Below are 22,216 nucleotides of genomic sequence, written 5' to 3' on the forward strand. Positions count from 1 at the left end.
GTATGGCTCTCAACCTCTCTGGCTGGGCACCACAGTGCTGTTAGCCAGTAGTTCCAGATTCCAGGAATCTTTGTTTCTCTTATGTAAAATGTATTCAAATCTCTTCTATTCATTTCTCTCTAGGTCTCATCTTCTACTCCAAAACTGTCCTGGCTAAGGCTACCATCAACTCCAACCCAGTGACAGCAATAGCTCCCAAATGGTCTCCCGGTGTTCAGTCTAGTTCCCTAAAATCCGTTTTACAAAATGGGGTGAATTATCTTCTCAAAATACTAATCTAATCATGTTGCCTTTTCCAGTTAAATTTTTTAAACAGCTTCCCGTTGCCCTCAGGATAAAATCAAACATCTTAAACAGGGCCTTACTGTGACCTTCAAATACCTTTGGCATGGCCTTGTAGTTCTGGCCTCTACCTACACATCCAGATGAATCCCAGACACTTCTTGCACCATGCAAATCTTCACTCTCAGTACCTGGCCACACTGGCTTCTCTTTTTCCTGTGACCTCTTTATATTCCTTTCCTCCACTAGGAAGGTCTTCACTCAACCCCAGAGGAGAAAAGATTTCCCTGTTTTGTTTTCTTTGCATGAGGGGCCTCTCCTTTACACAGCCATAATTTGCATTCATTTATGTGATGCTTTAAGTCACTGTCTCCCCATCCCCCTGAGATTGTATACTTCATAATGTGGAAAGAACTCTGCTTTTTTTACATCATTAGACCATCAGCATGGTTTAAGAACTACGCCCCACACACAGCAGAGCTTAAAAATATTTGTTGAATACAGTAATCAAGCCATTACATTAATAATATAGTGAGAAAAGGGTTTTATATTCTGCTGGTCTCTCAAACTCAGTTTAAAAAAATCGTATCCATTCATTGATTTATTTTTGCTGAGAAAGAAAGTTACATTATATATTGCTTTCTTGAAATACAGATATCTTATGCTAGACTGCCAAATTGAATTATTGAACTTGGAAATGCTCACATACCTTTTCTTCACCAGGTTGTAATGGGGTTTCTATACTGCTCATCTTTCAAGAGAGATTATTTTGAGTTTACTTCAATGAGAACGCTCTTTTCCACCATGACAAGCCGATCCCAAGTACGACAAAATTATACCACTTTCCCAAAATTGGGACCATGACATGGGGGAAGACTCAGCAAGCATTAATTGATTTAAAATGAGAAAAGAACTTTTATCTGAGGAATGTGAGTCCTTTTAAATTATCAAGCCTAGAAAGACATTAAAATGAGACAGCAAGTCCATCCTAACCCCCACCTTTTGAGCTATGTATTCATCCCTTGAAACAGCTTGTTATTGTCCCTAGCAGCTATAAATTAACTAATAATGCTGCACTGGAAACTATAACTCACAGCCTATAGCTTAACAATGTCTAGCCAACCACTAATCAATGTTTTTCTGTAAACCAATGAGAATTCTTCATAGAGAACTTTGTGTCAGCCTACTCCCTGTCTCCCATATTTGGCTTTAAAAATTTGCTTATAACAAAGGCCAAAGGAAGCTCATATCCAATGTTACCTGGGTGTGAATCTTCCAGGCAGTTGTCCTCACACTTTGGCTCATGTAAACTCTTTAAATTATATTTTGTGCCATAGCCTATGCCTTTTAGGTCAACACAGAGATTATGGATGCCTGTTAGAATGGTTACTAGCACTAAGAACACACGAATCCAGACTCAGTATCATGTTCAGACTTTTAAAATTAATTATTGCATAAATAATTTTCATCTGATTTCTTGATACATGCTAGATATTGGCTAGTAAGTATGTTAAAAATTCGTGAGTGTTTTGCTAAATTTTAAGATTCTTCCCCAATGCTTGCTACTTAAGCTGCAGGCAAAACTGAATTAAATTTAGCCTTTCTAAGATGATAGTGAGCATAACATTTATTTTATGAACTGAAATTTGATCAGTTCTAGTGTTTCCTGATTCTTTTTTTTTTTTTTTGACCCATAAACATTTTTACTGGTTAACCAAAGAAAATTTTAAATACAAAGTACCATCCTTGAAAAAAAATCATCTATTTATTTTGAGGACTTCAAAAAGGATCAATCAAGGAATTAGATTAATCATAGAAGTTTCTTTTGAGAATGGCTTGATACATTTCTGTACATTTTAAGGAACAAGTTTTACTCAGAATTCTTTTTATTGTGGCATCCTGCTGTATTTAAAAAGAGGGCTGCCTTTAAATGGACATGATACATAACAAGCTTGTCTCTCTATAAGAGAATTAATTTGTTAAACAGTCTTAGGATTATTTCATATTTCTAAAGACATTAGCAAGACCTTTAAAATGTGCTATTTTAACTCCTTGGGAAGTCCTTAGCTCTTATCCTACAACACTGCCTCATGACATCACTTCCTCTCCCGCAGATCTGGTGTGGATTTTTCTTCATTGTGTATTTGCCTCATTCACTGATGTGTTCTCTTCTTTACTTTCTCATTTATTGACCCACACAGTCATTTAACAACTATTCCCAACATAAAGATAAAGAACTCAAAGAAATATAGGACATTGTTATTCAACTTGGAGGGGTCATAATAAAAGCATTTGAATGAAACAAGTCAAAAAAACATAAGAACTGTGAGAATTCGGAAAAATAAAATAGTTTGTTGATTCAGTTTTATTTTCTAATTACATCATAGTGGTAGTTCTATTAAGAGGCTCTGATTTCTGATAATATACATCTTAGCCTTTGCTGTAAAATGATAGAAATGCTCACAACTCACAGAAAAAAAGAAATAAAATAGTTGCTGTTTGTTCCTACAGTTAGACTGGTATATATCATTTCAATGAAATCATTCAATAACATGCAGTAATTTCAATGGATTGCTTTTTAGAAGAAGAACCACAGTATTGAACCAAGTTTTAAGCCATACACATCTCTGAAGTACAGGAAAACCTGTTCTCATAGGGAAGATGAAAGCCAACTCCAAATAAAGTATTGAGCTTTCAAGGGAAGCATCATTTTCTTTCCAAGCTTCCACCCAAAGTTCTGCCACGCTCCTCTTTCTCATTTTCTTCCCTAAATGCATTCTGAAAAGATAATTTAAAAGGTATTGCAGTGGGCTATCAGGAAGCATATTTACCAGTTCCTTCAATGAAATCACTGGGGAAAGGGTCCAGCTTTGAATTCTATTAAAAGAAAAAATTGTAATATTTCCTTGAAGCCAATCATAAACTTAATATTTGATTTTCGTCCTTCTTTTCTTTTCCATTATACACAATAAAAGTTGAATTTAACAACAACAACAAAAATGGAACTTATAGACTCACTTATCTTAAAAAAAAGCTGCAGCTTATAGGATTTAAAATTTGATATAATGAGGTAACATTTCAAAGCTTATATGGGAGATGGGATAGACATGGTTCACATCCAATAATTTTAAATTAAACTTTTAGTGTATGTAGCTGTATTTGTGGACAATATGATTTAACAAAATGCAATATGTTCAAATCCACGTAAAGAGAATTATTTGAAAAGTGAGTGTCTTTTTGTTCCTGGTTTCTTATTTAAATTCATTTTCATATCTCCAGCTTGTTAGTAGCCTAATGAAAATAAAATTTCATAATCCAAATATACCTTGGTCACTATTGGATAATTGATCTATCGGCAGGTTGACTTCTTCCAGCACTACAAATTACAATTTTAAGCCTTTTTACCTCATTTTTCCTCACTCAGTAAAATGGTATACAAATTTTCATCAACTTTGTAATGGATAACCCACTTGATTTTTTATGGCATTAAGTATCCTGTAAAATGTACCACTAAAGTAGAAAGCATTATTATTTACTGTCTGGGTGCACATATTTAGATTCAGAATCATGTTTAAACTAGTTTGTCTGCTTTGTTTGACTGCAATTTTTTTTTTTTTAAAGAAGGAAACCACAGAAATTATTTGGCTGGTGATGCTCTTTTTTTTTTTGAACTGATTAAATCAGCCCAAATCAGTCTAAAAATTCAAACTATTAAGATATGAGGAATGTAGTACTCAGTCACAGAGTAAGGGAAACAAAACCAAGCATTTCTTCAAAAACATGATTCTAGTCAGTGTTCACTGATGGGCTAGAAAACAAAAGAAAACAAAATTTAAAGGTGCCCCTATGCCCCCATCTTTGGTATCCTTTAATGTCAATGTCACTTGTTCTGATTTGTGCTGGGCAAGGAAAGACACTGTCCTTTCCACCCCAGCACATTTGACAAGCACTGACACTCTGGGCATGCTGTAAAATAAAATAAATACATTAGTAAGACCATTTCCCTTTTCATTTCAGCCTAGGCATAAGAGATGGGTTACTTAAAATTCAAGTGCCAGGAAAGCCCATTGTAAAAGGGAAATATTTTTAAGTGAATTCCGTTTGATCTTTTTTTACAGGGGCTCCTACAAAGCCTCTCTCCCTTCCTCCCCAGACCCTGGAAACCAATTAGTCTCAGCACAGAGGCCACAGACCAGGTTGCAATGGCTCCTTTTTATTTTTAGGAGGTATAATTTCAGCCAGGATGTCTAGTCAGTTGTCACATAGTATACTTAGCACACTTCTCTCTCTCACACATATATACATTAGATTTCCCTTTGGAGAATGCACAGATCTTTCAGTCTGACTCCTAGAAAGGAATTAGATCTGGTTGCTGTCCCAATCTTTCAGCAATGACAATGGCATAACATCACAGGGCCACCTCATCTTTCACAGACAACCCTGCCAACCAAGTTTTCTAAAAGCCTTCTCTCCCTTGTTTTCTGTCTTCCAGCATTTCAGCGGCATTTCCTTTCCTTGTGTTGTTTGTATAAAATTCTGAAAACCTTTTCTTCCATTTTCCAAAGTAGCAGACAAAACTGGACTAACTTTGATTTTTAAAATGCTTTTGACATGCTTATCTTTTGGGGAAAATTTTATCCAAAAGACGAAAATGGAAACAATTAGAGTCTTTGCCTCTCCTCACCTTCCTGTCCTGAATCTGCCTTAATTCATGGAGGTGAAAAAAATGATCAGCTGGGTTGGCCTTTTCTTTCTCAGCAACATTGCAGAGAGAAAGAGGTGAGTGTGTGAGTGTGTGTGTGTGTGTGTGTGTGTATCTGGCGTGTTGAAAGGCTTGGGGGAAAAGGAGCACAGCTCTCCCCCAGGAAAGCCTCAGATCAGCAGATGGGAGGGAACCTATAGGGTCGCCTTCCTAGGTCTGAGCGAAGTGTCCCAGCCGCTCCCCTTACCCCCGCGGTGAGCCCTGCGTCCTGGAACGGTGCCAGGACTCCTGACAGAGCCTGGCAGGTCGGTGGGTGGGGGGGAGCTGGGTGTTCTCTTTGCAGAAGAACACCATTTGGGAGAAGGCTCCCTTCTTTTCCTGGGGCACCGTAGCCCGCCTTCCTTCCCCTATCATTTTTTACGCAGATCACACTCATGATGATGAACTTGCAGCTCAGCTTCCTGCCGCCTGCTTGACCCGGGAGCACCAGCAGGCTGCCGGGCCTCGCCCTCCGCTCCCTCCTCCTCTCGAAACCCTGGGGCTTTGGGGCACCGGTGGGGGTCCGAGTGGGCAGGGACTGCAGGAGGGGCGTGCAGGGGCGCGGGGTCCCGCCGGGGAGCGCGCACGGAGCGGCGCCTCGGCCGCCCTGCTTCCTGGAGCTGTGCTCCTTTGACCCCAGTGGCAGTCCCTGTCACTGCACCGCTCGCGCTCCCTCCGGCTCGCCGCGCCCTCGCTCCCTCTCCTCGCCCCCTCGCTCGCTCTCTCCCCAGATCGAGGCTGCTCGGGTCCTTTCTCCCCCCGCCTCCCTCTAGCGCCGCGCCCCCTGGCCCCCAGCCCCAGCCTGCGGCGGGACCTCCGGGGTCGAAGGTTCTGGCCCGCCCGCGCCCCTCGCCGCCCCCGCGCGCCCCCAGCGCTCCTCCAGCCGGCTCGGGCCGCTCGGCTATGGATCGCCTGCTCGCCGGGCGCTGAAGGCATCCCTGGGACCCGGAGCGCAGCCCGGGAAAGGTAATCCGCCCCGGGAAGGGAGGCGGAGGGCGGGGGAGGGGGAGGAGGCGGCCGGGAGCCCGGTGCCGAGCACGAGAGGAAGGGAAAAAAATGCACACACAAAGCGGAGCCCGGGTGAGAGGTGCCTTGTCAGAGGCGCGTGCGAGGGGCTCGGAGGCTGCGGACCCGGGCTGCCCTGGTGCCCCTGACATCCGCACGAGCGGGCGCCTCCCGGGCAATTCGGCGCCCGGGGAGGGCTGATTTTCGACCCCTGAGCGAAAGCAAATTCTTTTTTAGGAGGTGTCTTCCCTCCGACTCCCCATTCTGCGCCTCTTCTCTTCTCCTCCACCCCCTCCAGCCATCAGTCCCCCGACCTCTGGGGGGTCCCCACCTCTTCGCCGCCTCCTGCGCCGGGATTTCTTAGGAGGAGAGGAGGGGGTATCGGCGAGAAGCTGCGGCGAAAGCCGGGCGGCGGGGATGGGGGTGGGGACGAGGGCTCAGCGAGCTGTTTACTAGAAAGTCCCGGGGTGATGTGTTCGAGCCGCCCCGGCCTAGGCCCGGGTGCATTGTGTTGGCCCGATCCCCGGGCTCCCGCGGCGGCCCGAGGCCAGGTGCAGTGACGGGGGGAAGGCGCCGCGCAGCTTTGTGCTCCGGCTGCGCCCCGCGGCCGCCCCCGGGGCCGCCCGCGCGCGCCACTCTCGCTCGGGGCTCTTTCTCACCCCGTCCCCGCGCCCCAACCTCACTCTCCGCCGCTGCCTGGGTCTCCGCGCTCGCAGCCTGCGGAGCGACCCGGCGACCCAAGCTGGGGTCGGGGTTAGGCGACGGGGGACGAGTACCGAGGAAAAGTAACCGTTGCCGCCGGATTTCTTCTCTACAGAGGCAGGAGTTTCTTTGCTATTTGCGTATAACAAGGTTATCTTTGTAAAGCGTTTGAATTCCGGGGTTTTGCGGCCTAGGAGGTGAAGGGGGCATTTTTCTAGAGGCTCAGGAGCCGGTTGGAATCCGTCAGCAAGAAAATAAATTAAGGATGCCCCAGTGAAGTTGATTTATAATAGTACATCACCACCCCCCTCTCACACACACACCCCAAATTAAGTGCAAATGCGGGTCATGAAAAATGTATAATTGATTTGAGATGCTGCAAACAAACACAAACAGGTCGGGGGGTAAAACAAGCAAAAGTTTAAGTGAAAAAAGATTTCAAAAGAGGGGGAGATCCCGTGGCCTCCACACCCCCTTCCAACGCTCGCTGGCTCCCTCCCTTCCTTTCTCCGCCGTTCCGGGGAAGGAACCTGGCAGCGCCCAGGCGTAGAGCAGGGAGGAGGCGGCGGCCCCGGGCTCGGGCTCAGCGCTGTGGGTTCGGGGATGCCAACGCGCCCGGGAGGCTGACGTCGGGGACGTGGGGCTGTGATGCCCGACCGAGGATGGCGTGGTGTCAGAGCCATTGGCCGCCGGTGGTCATCAATCAATCCAGAGCTAGGGAAGAGCGAGAGAAAAAAGATAGGCGTCCAGCGGAGCCCGGGGCCGCCAGCGCTAGCGCCAGCAGTGCCAGCAGGAACGGCGGCCGAGGAGGTGACGGAGGTGGCAACGGGGCACTGAGGGAGTAAGGCGCTGGTGTTCCAGGAAGGAAGGGGAAGTTGTAGCCGGGAAGAGCCAGCCGTGAGCCTAGAAGGGCAGGGCGAGTGTGTGTGTGGTGCGTGTGTGTGTGTGTGTGTAGTTGATAAAGCACCCCCCACCCCTCCCCGCGCAACTGCCCACCACCCTAGATTTAAAACAAACAAACCAATCCAAAGTAGAGAATTCCGCGCCCCCCACCGCCCCACCTTATATAGACTCCACGAGTTGCCAGAGGCTCCGGAGAAAAGTCTTGCCCTCCCTCTCCGAAAGAATGTGTCACCCGGGTGTCCGCAGTGCTGGAGACAAGTTCAGGTGTAAGTGCGGTGGGAGGGAGGGCGCTCGGTGGACAGAAGCACGTGGAACTTTATGTCAGCCTCCCCCAAAAAAAACCTGGCGGAGAAGCCCGCCGGGAAGGCGTGTGGGCATCGCTCCCAGATACAGGGATGAGTAACTGGAAGTGGGCATAAAAGAATAGGGGCGTGAGTTAAGAACGCACTGGATCGGCGCGGCAGAGGGAGGAGAGAGCGAAATTTGGCGGATTTGGAGCAGGCAAGTTCCAAAGTCCCGCCAGGCTCCGTCTGGAGATCTTGGGGCAAGTGATTAAAATGAGCATCCTTGTTGAAACGAGAAAACCGCGGGCTCTTTTCTCATAGGCTGTGCTGGGCAGTGCAGGGATAGAGAGGTCATGAATTGTTGCTTTGAAAGTTTTGGTAAATTGGACTTCTGGTGTCTAGGAGGTGGAGACAGTTATTTAATTCCTCAGCTTTTAATCCCTTCATTGCCAGCCGACTTTAAAAGGTTTTCCAACTAGATTCCTGGAAAAGAATATTGTTAGTTGTACAGCTTAAAGGACAGAAGTGATTGCTGTCTAGGAAATGCAAAATGTACTCACATGATTTTCTTTTTAAAGAGAAAAATCAAACTAGCACCAGCATGAATGTTTGGCAGTGTCAGTCCCTTTTAGATTTTTCTTTCGGCTTCTTAATATTTCGTTCTGGCTTCCTTTGTTTTGTGGAGCAAGTGTGTTGAAGTATAAAATGAAAATTTATGAAAAGAATAGTGCTGTCTTTAAATATTGTGTGTAAAAAGTTAAAGTAAGTGTGAAGAGGGTGAGATGCACCAAAATCTGATCATTTGGAAGGTTTTACTGCCTAAATATACATCTTCTTGATAGTTGTAAGCAGTGTATCCTTCTGTCTTGTTTCAAGCTCTCTACAAATTTCTCAGGTTATAGGAAGTGGTTTTGTCCATTGTCCCTTATCTCTGAGAGTTTACCAAAAAAAAAAAAAAAAAAAGTGTTTTCCAGGTGTTTGTGTTTAAAATTCTTAGGATGTGTTCATTTTGAGATACGGGTGGGGATGGACATAGCATTTTAAAAAATAAGCCTTTTCTTGACTTGTCTGTAAAGGTGCTGTGAAAGTTTTGAAGCTCTCTGCCTCAGTCTGACATTTTCTTCAAAGGACTCCAGATTAAAGAAGATAGACGCTGCAGGTGCACTGTTTCGATAAAACATTTGAAAGGGAACATGGCAAAGATGAATTCAAATGAGGTGCCAGCCACCCATTTAGCCTTTCAGAGTTACAGGGGCCTGTGCTTGCTGATGAAAAGATGTTCTATTTGTCTTACTGGGGCAAAGGTGCAAAGAGGCATAGATGTTCAGTGATAGAGAAGGATGACATTAGGATCAAGCAGACCATGTAGAAGTGCAAATTGATCAGCTGCTAAGTTCTGTCTCTTCTTAGCTTCAAATAGTAGAACTTGGGTGGGTATCATGCTAACTGCTACAAGTCATTGCATAGATGTTTAAATATTAGGTATGTATATTTTATTTCTAGGCCACATTTGCTTGGTTTAATTAGTGCATTTACTCCAGAAACATTTAAAATCTTTCTAGTGCTGGGTGCAGAGATTGTTATTCAGAGGTCACAGCGGTCTAGACATGAATTTGATTTCCTTTGCTTCTTAATGTTCAATATTTCACACAATAGACATTGATGGAAGAATGAACATAAGAATTGTCAAGTAATTTTTACACCACTGTCTAATTTATGCAAACACTAAGTTCTCACAGTCTGAAAATGTGAATTTTTCCCCCTCTGTGCTTTGATGGCTAACATTCTTTTTAATGACAGTCATTTCTATAACAGGAAGATGTTTTCATTTGTATTTACTTTTCAGCGCGACGCAATTATGCAGTTTTGCGCTTCAGTAGTGTCTCGGTACTTTGTGTCTCAAAAGAGAATTACAGTACTTAGAACAGGACTGCAATTTGAAGCAGGTGTTGTGTTTTACGGTTATGCAAAATAACAGTAAAATATAATTGTGGGGGAAATTAAGGAAACAGCTGCAAACTTGGTATGAAAACTGCTACATTATGATTTGTAAGCAGTTCTTATAGATATCTTACATCAGAGGAGCAGGGAAAGATTTTAATTTAGTTAATCCTACTGGCCTGGTTGTCTATCATCTGGCGCTTAAAAGACTCATACCTCCCGTGAAGTCAGGAAAAAGAAAGAGAACCCAAAGTGACCCTTTGTTTAAAATGCCAGGGCACGGGGATTCATCTCTTGGCAGTGCACTTGACATTAGGAAGGCAGGCAAGGTGGGTGTTATTTAGCTTGCTTTGCTAATATGAAGAAGGCAATGATTTGAGTAGAACACTCTGGAATTTCTTAGCCCAGCTAGCATATGGGGGACTACACAAGCCCCGGGTTGTAAAATAATAAAATAAATGGCCTATGGCAGGCCATCTGCCTTTTGCTCGATATTTAAGGTGTTTCATGCCAATTTTAAATCTAATCTTATTATTCTAAATATTTTTATTTGAAATAGCAGATAAGATTCTCAGAGCTTAATGGTGCACATGGCAAACCTATTCTGACGTGGTGCACTTAAAGTAAGAGCATGGGTTACCTAAGGGTTACCCACGGAGTGTACTACGGCTTCTTCTCTACCGCACTGATCAATTGCAACAACTTGGACATGAGAATTTGTTTCCCTCAGCCTTTGCACACCTACCATAAAAATAGACATCTTCATTTCTCAACCCAGTGCAGCAAATAATATATTGACATTTATGAAAAAATCAGAACTAACAGAAATTTTAAAAAATGAAACCAACTACTGAGAATTATGTTGCACCAAGAATGAGGTGGCAGATGTAATGGCCGCCCTTCTTTACCGCTCCATCGGGTCTTGAAGAAGGGAGGTAATGAATGCATTCAAAGTGGTGGTCCAGACCTGGAGGTGTTTGGTTTTCCCCTGAGTGACTGGAGTGTTGAAAGAAATGACACTACATTTAACAAGAAGGATTTGCCTTACCATAAGGTTCTGGGCCGATGAGGAATGCCAAGCATTGCCTACCTATGCATTTTGGGAGCTGCTTGTGAAAGAAAAAAATATGTGTAATGTGTGGTTATTATGTGCATGTTATAGTAATACACATGTATTTGTTATAAGCACATTTTAAATTCTTATCTGTCATTGTGTTATATAGCTGTTTTAAACATGGAGCTTTCAAATGATTATGTGACACCAACTTTGTAAAGACCAAACATTCCAATTAGCAGGGAAGGTTTGGAAGATTCTTCACTTCGAGCACAAACCATGTATAGACAGATGCCATGGCAACTGTGGATATGCCCCTTCCGTAATTCACGCTAAGTGCCATAATGATAATTAAAGAGGAAATCTTAGTTTGAACTCCATTGAGATGATTTGCTAGCACCCAGCAATGATGTATAGAGTGTAATATCCACTTTGAAGTGCATGAAGGGAAGAGAGTTGGGAACAGTTGTATCCACGAGCCAACAACACATATTCAGATTTTCCCTGAATTAGTTTCATGTCTAGATGTTAAATTTATGTCTCTTAGAACACCCTCTTTCTCTTTGTTCTCATTTTATATACATATTTTTTTTTTCTTTCAGAAATGCACAGCGGTATTGATGAGTAGATCCTTGGATTCAGAGGTTGGCTGAAACGCACCATGCCTGCTTTCATCTTTTGCTCTGTAAAGTTGTGAATTGCTCATGCCTATAGGGAGGAAGGATGGCACATGGGATTCCTTCTCAAGGCAAAGTTACCATAACGGTGGATGAGTACAGCTCAAACCCCACCCAGGCATTCACGCACTACAACATCAACCAGAGCAGATTCCAGCCTCCACATGTACATATGTAAGTATCGCTCATGAACTTAACAAAATTAGCAATCAAGAAAATAGAAAGAAAAAAAAGAAAAGCATTCACTATTAACTTCTGCTAGGGAGACTAAAAGGTAAATGATTTACAAATCAGATGGATATCTGTGGTTTCAAATACAGCTCAGGAGGAATCCCATACATCTGTGTAACATTTCAAATTTTCAGAGCACTTTCAACCACAATTGAAATTAGATTTTCAGAGCCTCTGAGGGCTGGTGGTTGGTTGCCCCTATTTATAGAAAAGAACAGAGAGGTTAAAGTATTTGCAATGCCACACAGTGAATTTGCCTGAGACTCCTGACCCCTAGTTCAATTTGCTTTACATTGTATTGCTTGCCTCCATTCTGAAATATTTCTTTAAAATTTCTGTAGTTTTTTTTTTCCCACACCTCACCCCACTAGGCCTTTACATTCAGCTGGGAAATAGGCCTAATTGGGACTAATTGTCCAGCTACTGCTAGATCCATTGTCTTGCCTGTTGCTAGTGAAACGTGTGCTGCATGCTACAGGACTCAAACAATATGGGGAACAAAGGAATAAGGGACAGTGGAACAGTTGGTTCCAGGAATTGTACTTTTTTCTCACTCCCTAATATTCTTTAAGTCATGTTGAGGTTTAAACTGTTTAAGGAACAAAGTGTGGCAGAAACCCAGAGGCAAGGATTTCGCAGCACCTGGTTGCACATCAACTTTTTTCTGGTCCTCTGCTACAGGATGTGCTGGGCTTTCAGCAGAAGGGAGCAAAAGGTCACCATCTCTCTTGTTTATTCAAGGCCTGGTGCTCATTCTCTATGAGACCCTTCCAATGTCTAACATGAGTCTTTCCTAGTAGGACTAAACCTCTTTGAAAACTATTGTATAGTCAAGATAGAAAGGAGGTTAGGGCTCTGTTGACTGTTTTTACCACTCCTGGAAGAATTGAACTCGGGGCATGTCCAAGTCACAAGCTCTTTTTTTAGTAATTGTTTTACATGAGCATTTAAAAAAAATAGTAGGACACCCTAAATACACACACACCCCCACCCCGGAATTTACAAACGCTAACCAAACAAAAGGGTCTTTCCATTGACTGCCTGGATATTGGTGTAAATACTAGGATGTTGCTTTGCAAGTATATTCTGGAGAGCGAGTCAGTTACCTATGATGAGATTTCTGCAAAGCAGCCGTTTTAAAGCAGCATGCTTGAGTGACCAAAAAAAAAAAGGAAAAGACAATCCTTGTAAGTGGTTACGGCTAAACTATTTGAAGGAACTTTATACGTTCTTTAAATGAGAATATATTCATGATTATGAAGGTTCGCTAACATGATTTTAAGGAAAAATGGATAAAGTTTTTCTTTGTTAAAATAGCTTTTCTGAACAATAAATATATGTTTAATTCAAATATTCTTTTTATTATACTGTTTCTATTTACTTGTTTTTCTTCAAATATGCTACAATATTTGTGTAAGCCATACTTCAGAATAGCTTCAGTTCTGTTTTGCTGGTGTTATGTTTTTGTATTAAAGAACTACAAGGAACTTTGTAGATGCTGTTTCCATTCAAGCAAAACAAAGTGTGTTTTGCCCAGGTTCCTTGGAAAATGACTGCTGGGGAACCTCAGCTTAGTTCTCAAGTCTGCAGACATCTGCTCACTTGTTTTTGGCCTCAGGATTCCACTGGCGAACTGTGAATGCACAGAGATATTTTAAAAATCATGTAACTTTAAAGTTGATCTGCTTTTATCTAGCCATAACAAATTTGAAGGATCAAATTATACCTCTTTTGAAAAAAATGGCTTGAAAATGGGGCCACCTAGACAGCTGTGTAGTGCTTTCACCAGACTCCTGATGTTGGAATAGAGGATTCTTCCACAGGCTAGTTCCAGTGTGCCTTTTCACTTTTATCGCCAATGAGGGCTTCCCATCTGAACCCTCTGCTTCAGCCACACAGTTTGGCTCCCTGTCATCTGAACACATCTTAGCCCCTTCCATCTTGGTGCCATTGCCATCACTGTTTCTCACAGCTGTAACACATTTACGCTCTGCTCATCAAATGCCTCAAAGCCAGTTTAGGTCCCTCCACTTAAGCCTTTTCTACCTATCCGTTTCCAATCCAAAATGATCATGCCTGCCCAAGTTACTTGGCAACACTTTATACCACCTCCATTATTCTTTTTCTTAATCTATCTGTCTGTTTATCTGTCTACCTACCTACCTATCTACCTATCTGTATCTATCTATCTGCCTATCTGTCTCTTATTCTTTTAATTTTTTACTTCTTAAAGAAAGGCTTGTCCTTCTGAGCAGGTGACAGGTGCTCAAAAACACTGGTGGATTGATCCATTGATTTGATTATGCATTGAATAGAGAGAATAGATTGATGCTTGGAGATTTTCACTGGAATTTTTCTGTTAGTTCTTGACATTTTGAATGTTTTCATGATGGTACGTGTTGTCAGGAGGCTGGCTTACCTTTTCCCTGGCTTTACTCTTTCTTGCTTGAGAACACGCCATTGTTTTGTAGGCCCGATGGCCTCACACAGTGACTGGCCTATGGTAGGTGGTCAGGGATCTTGGTTGGATTTAATCATGTCACATTTCTGTTATGTTAAGAAACAAAAATTGGCCTTAGTCTAATTAGAAACTTTAATTGGCTAGAAAATATCTATAAAATATTTAATCTAAAATGTCTTCAGTTTTTCTGAAAATTTCAACATGTCATGGCAGAACTTTGCTCCTCTCCCCAAGGTAAAGATATTTTGTCTTTTCCACTTGCGTAGTTGCTCATTTATTTTGCATGGGATTGTTAAATTATTTGCTTCCTTTTTTCACTTACACTTGAGATTTCTGAAGACCCCTGACAGATCACTTGGATTGTAGTTAAAAACCCTATCCCTTTAATGATGTCTTGCTTTCTTTTCTACAGCCTTGTGGTGGTAGTTGGGGTTTTTCACCTTAATTAGGAAGAGCTCACTTCCCATTTAATTCAATTAGTCTCAGCTCAGCTTTGTGACTAACAGATTTTCTTTTCCAAGTCTCAGTTTACTCATCTGTAAACATTTGCACCAAATGATGGTTAAGGATCTTTTTAGCTCTAACTTGCCAAGATTAAGATTGCAGTTAAGACAATGTTTATTTGCAAGGCGATGCTATTAAGGAAACAGAAATAAATAAGACCCAGTCCCCATCCTCATGAAGCTCATTGCTGATTTCAGAGCTGATGTTTCAAACAGCTTTAAGAAGCATTGGTTTAGTTTTCATCTCTGAGTTCTGACAAGATTACCACCAAGCTCTCTAAGAATGACTGGCTTGAATCTCTGCTTGTTATGTAGGGAAGTTTTTTTTTTTTTTTAGAAAGCAATCCTGTATGACCTTGGGAAAGAAAATTAAAGCACAGCTGGAGTTGGCAGAGCAAAATTTAACCTAGAATTTGTGTGCCTCACTTACCCAGACTCTTGAGCATACTAATAGATGTGATGATTGAAATCCAGCAATTAACAGGGCTTCATTTTTCCACAACCCCTTCATCTTTCCCAAGCAGGATGATAAGAAAAATTATTTAGTATTTCTAATGATGATGGGAGGAGGTGCTGAAGGAGCCAATGTAGGTCTGAAAACACCATAAAGATTTTGTATGTGTTTCATGATCTGAGGCCTAATCAAATGTTACAAAACTTTATTAGCAGGGTATCCAGCCATTTCAGTTTTAGCATTGAAATCCCTGTGTTATTGGAATGCCATAGGACAATAGGATACCCTACTCAGGTTAATTCTTCATGTTTTTCTTTAAGGATTGACGACTAGGGAGCTCAAATCAAGCTTTGTTTTCAGTTTTAGCCACTTTCCTTGTCTACGCCTTCTGTTGTTAACACCCCTTGAATCTTACTCTGCACTTGTTCTTTGACCCTGGTTCTGTGGAGGCAGGGTAGCATAGCGGTCAGCTTCACCTGTGGAATCAGATTACCGGGTTTAACATTTGCTTGCACCACTGACTAGCTGTATAGCCAACTGTGGATACATACTCTAACTTCCTTATGTTTTATTTTTCTATCTGTAAGATCTGGATCATAAAAGTAATGCCTATCTCAAAAGGCTGTGGAGGATAGAAGGATGAAACAGTATTACATGTTAATGCTTATACATACATAGTCTATGCTCAATAAATGTTAGCTATTATCATTAATAATTTTTTCATTGATTCTGGGTTTTTAATTTTAAACTGCGAATTCATTTTGAAAAGCAGTGGAGTGTATACAAATGAATAAATAAAGTCATTGCTTAATCTTGTCCTTTCTTCTTCATGGAGCTATGAGCAACAAAGAGTCATGGAAACTTTTCTAGGTGGGATTTTGGTTTGTCAGGGTTGGCAAGTGTCCTGGTTTAGTGCCTGTCAAAATTATAAACAGCCTAGGAGTGTCTCATCCACCTCCAGTTACTCCACGGGAGTGGCCATCCCAAGGGGGGGATGGAATCTTGTGAGCTGAGTGCTGACTGGTTGCTCTCTGTGGAATCACGGTGGCCTTCCTCCCCATGAGCTGGACCTAGGTTCTCTGTACCCCAGTCAGTTTCTTAAGCTTCCCATCTCTATCTGTGGTTAAAACAGAAACATCAAGTGCTAACTGTAATTAACCAGGATTGAGTGCAAAAGGCACAGTTTGGGCTGGGGAATGAGGACAGTATACACATGGTAGCTGAGAATGTGGTCTGAAATCAGCGATCTGTATACAAATACTGATCCTGCCAGTTACTGGCATGGCTGGGTGACGATGGAAAAATTGTTGAACCTGTCTTCTCATCTGTAAAATAGGTTTAATGACCCTTTAATATGGTTGTGAGCATTAAATGAAATGATATATAATGACATATAGTGCCCAAAAGATACCACTTGATAAATAGATTTTATGATAACATTTATGGTATTGTCTACCAGCTGATGAGTATGAAATAAGTTGTTAACATTTTCCTTTCTAAACTACTTGGCTATATGAAACCTGACAAGTCCAACTTCTTTTATTTTGTATTGTGCAGTATCTGTCAGTGTTGCTTGGCCATCGCTAGTTAAAAAAAAAATCTGTAGCTTTTAGGGTATCTGGGTAATTATTTCATGCCAAAGTATTACAAGATTTTGTTTATCTGATCTGAGATTTCATTCTTATTCAGTTCAAGAATGTGGTAGGAAGTAAATGTTTGTTTTAGTTCTGTATTAGATATGCTTACGTACAAAAACAATGTTACAGAAGAGTGTTATAGAAAAGGTGTCATTTGGCTAAATAACTATATAAAAGTGTGTGGAAGGATAAATAACATTACTGGTGATTTTTAGGGAATACATTTGGAACTGAATTTGCAGGAGGGAGTGTTGGATAAGGACCTTTTACTTTGTATTTCTTATACTTTCATATAATTTGAACTATTCTTATAACAAGTATGTAACACTTTTATGATTAAAACTTTTTTAAATTGATAAAAAATGTAATTTGTCTCCAAGTCCTTATGCTTTGCCTGTAATATTTGCTTTAAAGTCTTGACCTGATGCAAATCTTCTGTTTTCTTTTGTCCTCACTTTCTTGGGTAGCACCTTTTTCTATTTTCTATTGCAATCAAGGAATAGGCCAAAGGCTGTTCATTGGTTCAGTATAACTCAACTTGCTCAAGTGTGGGAAGATGAGAACAGTGTTGCCTACTTCGTCGTCTTATAACTAATTGGAAATTTTTAAAGAAGTATGGTGTCACTTAATGACAGGGATACATTCTGAGAAATGCATCTTCTAGACGATTTCGTCTTTGTGCAAACATCATAGAGTATATTTACACAAACGTAGATGGTATAACCTAGGCTATATGGTATAGCCTATTGCTCCTAGTCTACAAACCTATATAGCATCCTACTGTACTGAATACTGTAGGCCATTGTAACACAATAATAACTATTGTGTATCTAAATATATCTAAACACAGAAAAGGTAGAAGAAAGGTAGAGTATAAAAGATTAAAAAGGGTCCACCTCTATAGGGCACTTACATGAATGGGGCATATAGGACTGGAAGTTGCTCTGGGTGAGTCAGTGAGTCAGCGGTGAGTAAATGTGAAGGCCTAGGACATTACTAAATACTACTGTAGGCTTTATAAACAGTCTACACTAAATTTATAAACAATATTTTTGTTTCTTCAACAATAAAGTAAGAAACTCAGCTTACTGCAGCTTTTTTACTTTATACACTTTTTAATTTTTTAAAACTTGTTGACTCTTTTATAAGCCAGATTAAAACACAAATACATTGTACAGCTGTACAAAAATATTTTCTTTATATTCTTATTCTATAAGCTGCTTTTGTACTAAACTTTTTTATTTTTATTTTTTTGCTTTTTAAGTTTTTTGTTAAAAATTAAGACCTGGTGGGAAGGGAATGAAGGATTTAAAAACTACATATTGGATACAGTGTACACTACTCAGGTGATGGGTGCACTAAAATCTCAGATTTCATCACTATACAATTTATCTATGTAACCAAAAACCACGTGTATCCCAAAAGCTATTGAAATAAAAAAATGTGTGTGTGTGTGTGTGTGTGTGTGTGTGTATAAAACTAAGAGATGAACATACATTAGCCTAGGCCTACATAGGGTCAGGATCATTCATATTACTGCCTTCCACCTGCACATCTTGTCCCACTGGAAGGTCTTCAGGAGCAGTAACAGGCATGGAGCTATTATCTCCTGTGATGACAATGCCTTCTTCTGGAGTACCTCCTGAAGGACCTGCCTGAGGCAGCCAGGGTTTTAGTTAACTTTGTTTTTGTTTTTGTTTTTTTAATAAGTAGAAGGAGTACACTCTAAAATAACAACTAAAAGTGTAGTACAGCAAATAAGCAAACCAATGATAGAGTCATTTATTTCATTGTCAAAAATGATGTACTATCCATAATTGTATGTGCTATACTTTATACCACTGGCAGGGCAGGTTTGTTTACACCAGTATCACCATAAACACGTGAGTAATAAGTTACACCACAATGACATTATGACAGCTAATGTCATTAGGTGATAGAAAATTTTCAACTCCATTGTAATCTTATGGTACCACCTTCATATATGTGGTCTGTCATTGACCAAAATGTCATTATGCAGCTCATGACTGTATTTTCAAATCCATTTGGGGAAGCTAAAAGAGTATATAGTAATAGACTTCTTGACAGCGTTTCAGGGAATCTGCATTCTAGTCCTGTCGTGATCACTAATCAGCTCTGTGATATTTAACAAGTAGGGCCTCTCTGAATTTCAGGTTCCTTACCAGCCAATAGACTTGATGGTCTTAGCGTCATCTCTTCCCATTTTAACAGTCTGGGATTTCTCCTATTCCTTACCTTTACATTTGTCCATGTAAAATTAAGAACACAAATCCCACATCATTAGTCATATTCTGTAGGGAAAGAATATAATAGAGACATCATTGGGATATGGTGGTGAGAGAGGAGAAATGACCCCTAACAGTCACACAGAGGAAAAGTCATATCAGTGGATGAATGACTGAATGTCTGGGACTCTGTAAAATGGCATTTACTAACAAGGTAGAAATTTATTTTGTTACACAGTTGGGCTGCATTTGCTATTTTAAAAAAATTCTAAACATACACTTCTTTCTTGGTAAGCCACTTTCTTATTTTCATTACAGATTCATCACTGTCCTGCACATTAGCATGGCCATAATTTGTAAAATGTTCTCAATCTGAAATTCATCATAGAAATGCTGAATTGCCCTTTTAGTTTGCACTTTATATATAAACACTGGATATTTTTATTTTCTTCTCTCATTTATTCTTAAAAATAAGTTCTTTTTCCTGTGCACTCCCTGAGGGCACCCGTCTTGTGGTCTGTGACAGTTGGACTTCATTTTAGAGCTGACTTTTTTCCTATTCTGTACATTTCTTTGTTTGCACTCAAGCATTAAAGAAGCAATCTAAAATTAGATTTGCTTTTTGTCCATAGGTATTTGTTCCTAGAACCCTAGCTGTATGTTGCATAACTGGACAGTGGTTTTTATTTATTTATTTGTTGGCTACTTGACTTTCTGAGAGGGTAAGGAATTTTGATTAAATAAAACAAATCTTATCTTCTATGTTATACCTGGATTTTGGGTTTGGAAAGTTACCTACATTTGTAGGGATAAAGAACGACTCATAGAGAAAGCATAGTCATAGTCAATTCATAGACATATCCTGCAACTGGGAGCCATCAGATCTCCTCTCCTTACAGACTGAATCTATCTATCTCCTGCTCTAAATACAATTTTTGTTGTCTAAACTTCTTTCATGGGGATATTTTGGTAAAAATTATTCAAGTGGCAAGACAAGCCAAACAGGCTGTAATGAAATAGGTAGTTTGTGTTTGCAACATACTCGATTTTAATTCTGAGCTTTCAAAGCTTATGAAGATGAGATTTTAAGATGTAGAAACAAAGCTAATGCTGCTAAATCTACTGCATCCTGTATAGCAAACTCTAGATAATTCTGAACTGTTTCCAAAAAGGAGAAGCTTACTGAGTCTTGGAAGATCTATTCATCAGTTTGTTTTTCTTCTTTGTCAGTATTTCCTTAGCTCATTCCTTCCCATGCTTTTTCCCTTTTAGAGTTTCATAGCTTACTGGAAACTAGATGTTTAAGTAGCTATTATTTCAATATCAGTATGGACAAAACTGCCACACTTTTGCAGACCACCATGTTAGTCTTCTTTTTTTGTTCTTTTTTTGTTTTTTAATGTAAAAAGTACACTTAGAGGCTTTGTCTGTGTGGAAACACTAACTCTGCAAAGAGGAAACTCTGTTGGATTTATTGGCTCTTGCAGTATTTGGGTCTGCATATTTTTGTTCTATTTTGCTTTGAAGATTGATTTTATTCAATTTCTGTCCCTGTAGAAGGGACAAAATATATGCAAATAAGAAAATGCATTTTTGCAGATTTTTTTTATTTTTTTCTTCTTTACCACAAATCAAGAATATAAGCTTCTCTAGTTGATTTACATTTTTGTGCAAGTTTTTATTAAGCCTCAGAGCTGTTGAAACTAGTTTAAAAAAAAAAAAAGAAAAAGAAAGCTAACATCACCATGGAATATAGGGAACAGATAACTTTTTCACATTTGATAGTATTGAGCTTTAAAATCCTAAGTGAGAATTAGACCATTACTGAAGTTCCTCTGTTGGTAGTGGCGTCCTTAAAAGACTGCAGGACTCTACATCAAAACATGGACTCTACTTAAACTCACTTATTTCTTTGTACAGACTGTCTCTGAAACCTTCCAGCTCAAAGATTTGATAATTCTTGGATTGGAAAAATATCCTTTCCTGTCTTGCTGTGGGCTTTTTTGGCATTTATACTGATTGGCTAAGAAAAGTGGCTTACTTGTGATATTTGGCTTTAGGTATTTGGGCCAAGGACCAAGTTTCAAACCTTGTACATATTTGTACACTTAGTTTAAAATATGTTTTGAACAAAGACTTTAAACTGAAATCAAGAAAAAAATTAAGTCTCCCGCCAGCCAAGCAAGCTCAGCCTGTTTCCCTAATTTACTGAAAGAGTTAGCCGCCTTCCATGACATAGGCATTTTACTAGCTCTGTTTAAGTCCTGAGTTTTGGAAAATTTTTCTCCAGTTCGTTTTATTTTGCTTTGCCTGGAGACTTCAAAGATAACCACCAAAGCCTATCAAACTGTATTCTATTTTTTAATCATAAAATCTTACCTATTGCTCTTAGCACCTTTTATTTAATACGTTCTATGTTTAAGAATGATACGACTTTTATATACTGGTTCTGCTTGGATAGTGCTATGGTTTGAATATTTGTGCCCCTCCAGAATGCATATGTTGAAATCCTAACTCCCAAGGTGATGGTATTAGGAGGTGGGGCCTTTCAGAGGTGATTTTCTCATGAGGATGGAGCCCTTATAAAAGAGGCCCCAGAGTAACCCCTTGTTCTTCTTTCATATGAGGTTACGGTGAAAAGATGCCTGCCTATGACCTGGGAATCGGGTCATCAGCAGACACTGAATCTGCCTTGATCATGGACTTCCCAGTCTCCAGAATTGTGAGAGATAAATGCATGTTGTTTATAAGCTACCCAGTCTATGCTATTTTGTTATAGCATCTCGAACAGCCCAAGGCAGGTAGGCAGGGAATATAATGGGAAGATGAATTTTATAGAGGGAAGAAGAGGAGAAATGGGCATATTTGTGAAGGAGAGAGGGAAAAAGTAGGAGGGAATATATAGCAGATGTATTTGTGAGATCATAACTCTTCCTTGTCAGTTACGATGTCCTGACCTTGGGCTTGACTTTAGCACCGGCAGCAGGTCAGCATCCCTAGACTTCAGTCAACAGGGAGATGAGACAAAATTGCACCTTGGCTTTCTAGGGTACACGTGCCGACTCAATATACCAATGAATCTAGCATATGAAAGG

At 40.5% G+C, this 22,216-nt stretch overlaps 1 protein-coding gene across 10 annotated transcripts in view; it reads left to right on the forward strand.

Annotated features, from left to right (window-relative positions):
* Window positions 1-4,599: 4,599 nt before the first annotated feature.
* The window catches only part of MPPED2 (metallophosphoesterase domain containing 2), a 203,485-nt gene continuing 185,868 nt past the window's right edge, over window positions 4,600-22,216 (forward strand). Inside the window, exons 1-2 of one of the 10 annotated variants that reach the window (XM_063671032.1) lie at window positions 4,600-5,061; window positions 11,515-11,763. In XM_063671032.1, the coding sequence (XP_063527102.1) occupies window positions 11,636-11,763 (128 nt within the window). In that variant the 5' untranslated portion in view covers window positions 4,600-5,061; window positions 11,515-11,635. Of the gene's footprint in view, window positions 5,062-5,217; window positions 5,239-5,319; window positions 5,990-7,281; window positions 7,572-7,803; window positions 8,135-8,764; window positions 9,077-11,514; window positions 11,764-22,216 lie in introns of those variants that run through there. The other 9 variants (XM_063671034.1, XM_054438583.2, XM_054438581.2 and 6 more) reach the window with 9 other exon arrangements.

Source organism: Pongo pygmaeus, chromosome 9, assembly GCF_028885625.2.
Source record: "Pongo pygmaeus isolate AG05252 chromosome 9, NHGRI_mPonPyg2-v2.0_pri, whole genome shotgun sequence".
NCBI lineage: Eukaryota > Metazoa > Chordata > Mammalia > Primates > Hominidae > Pongo > Pongo pygmaeus.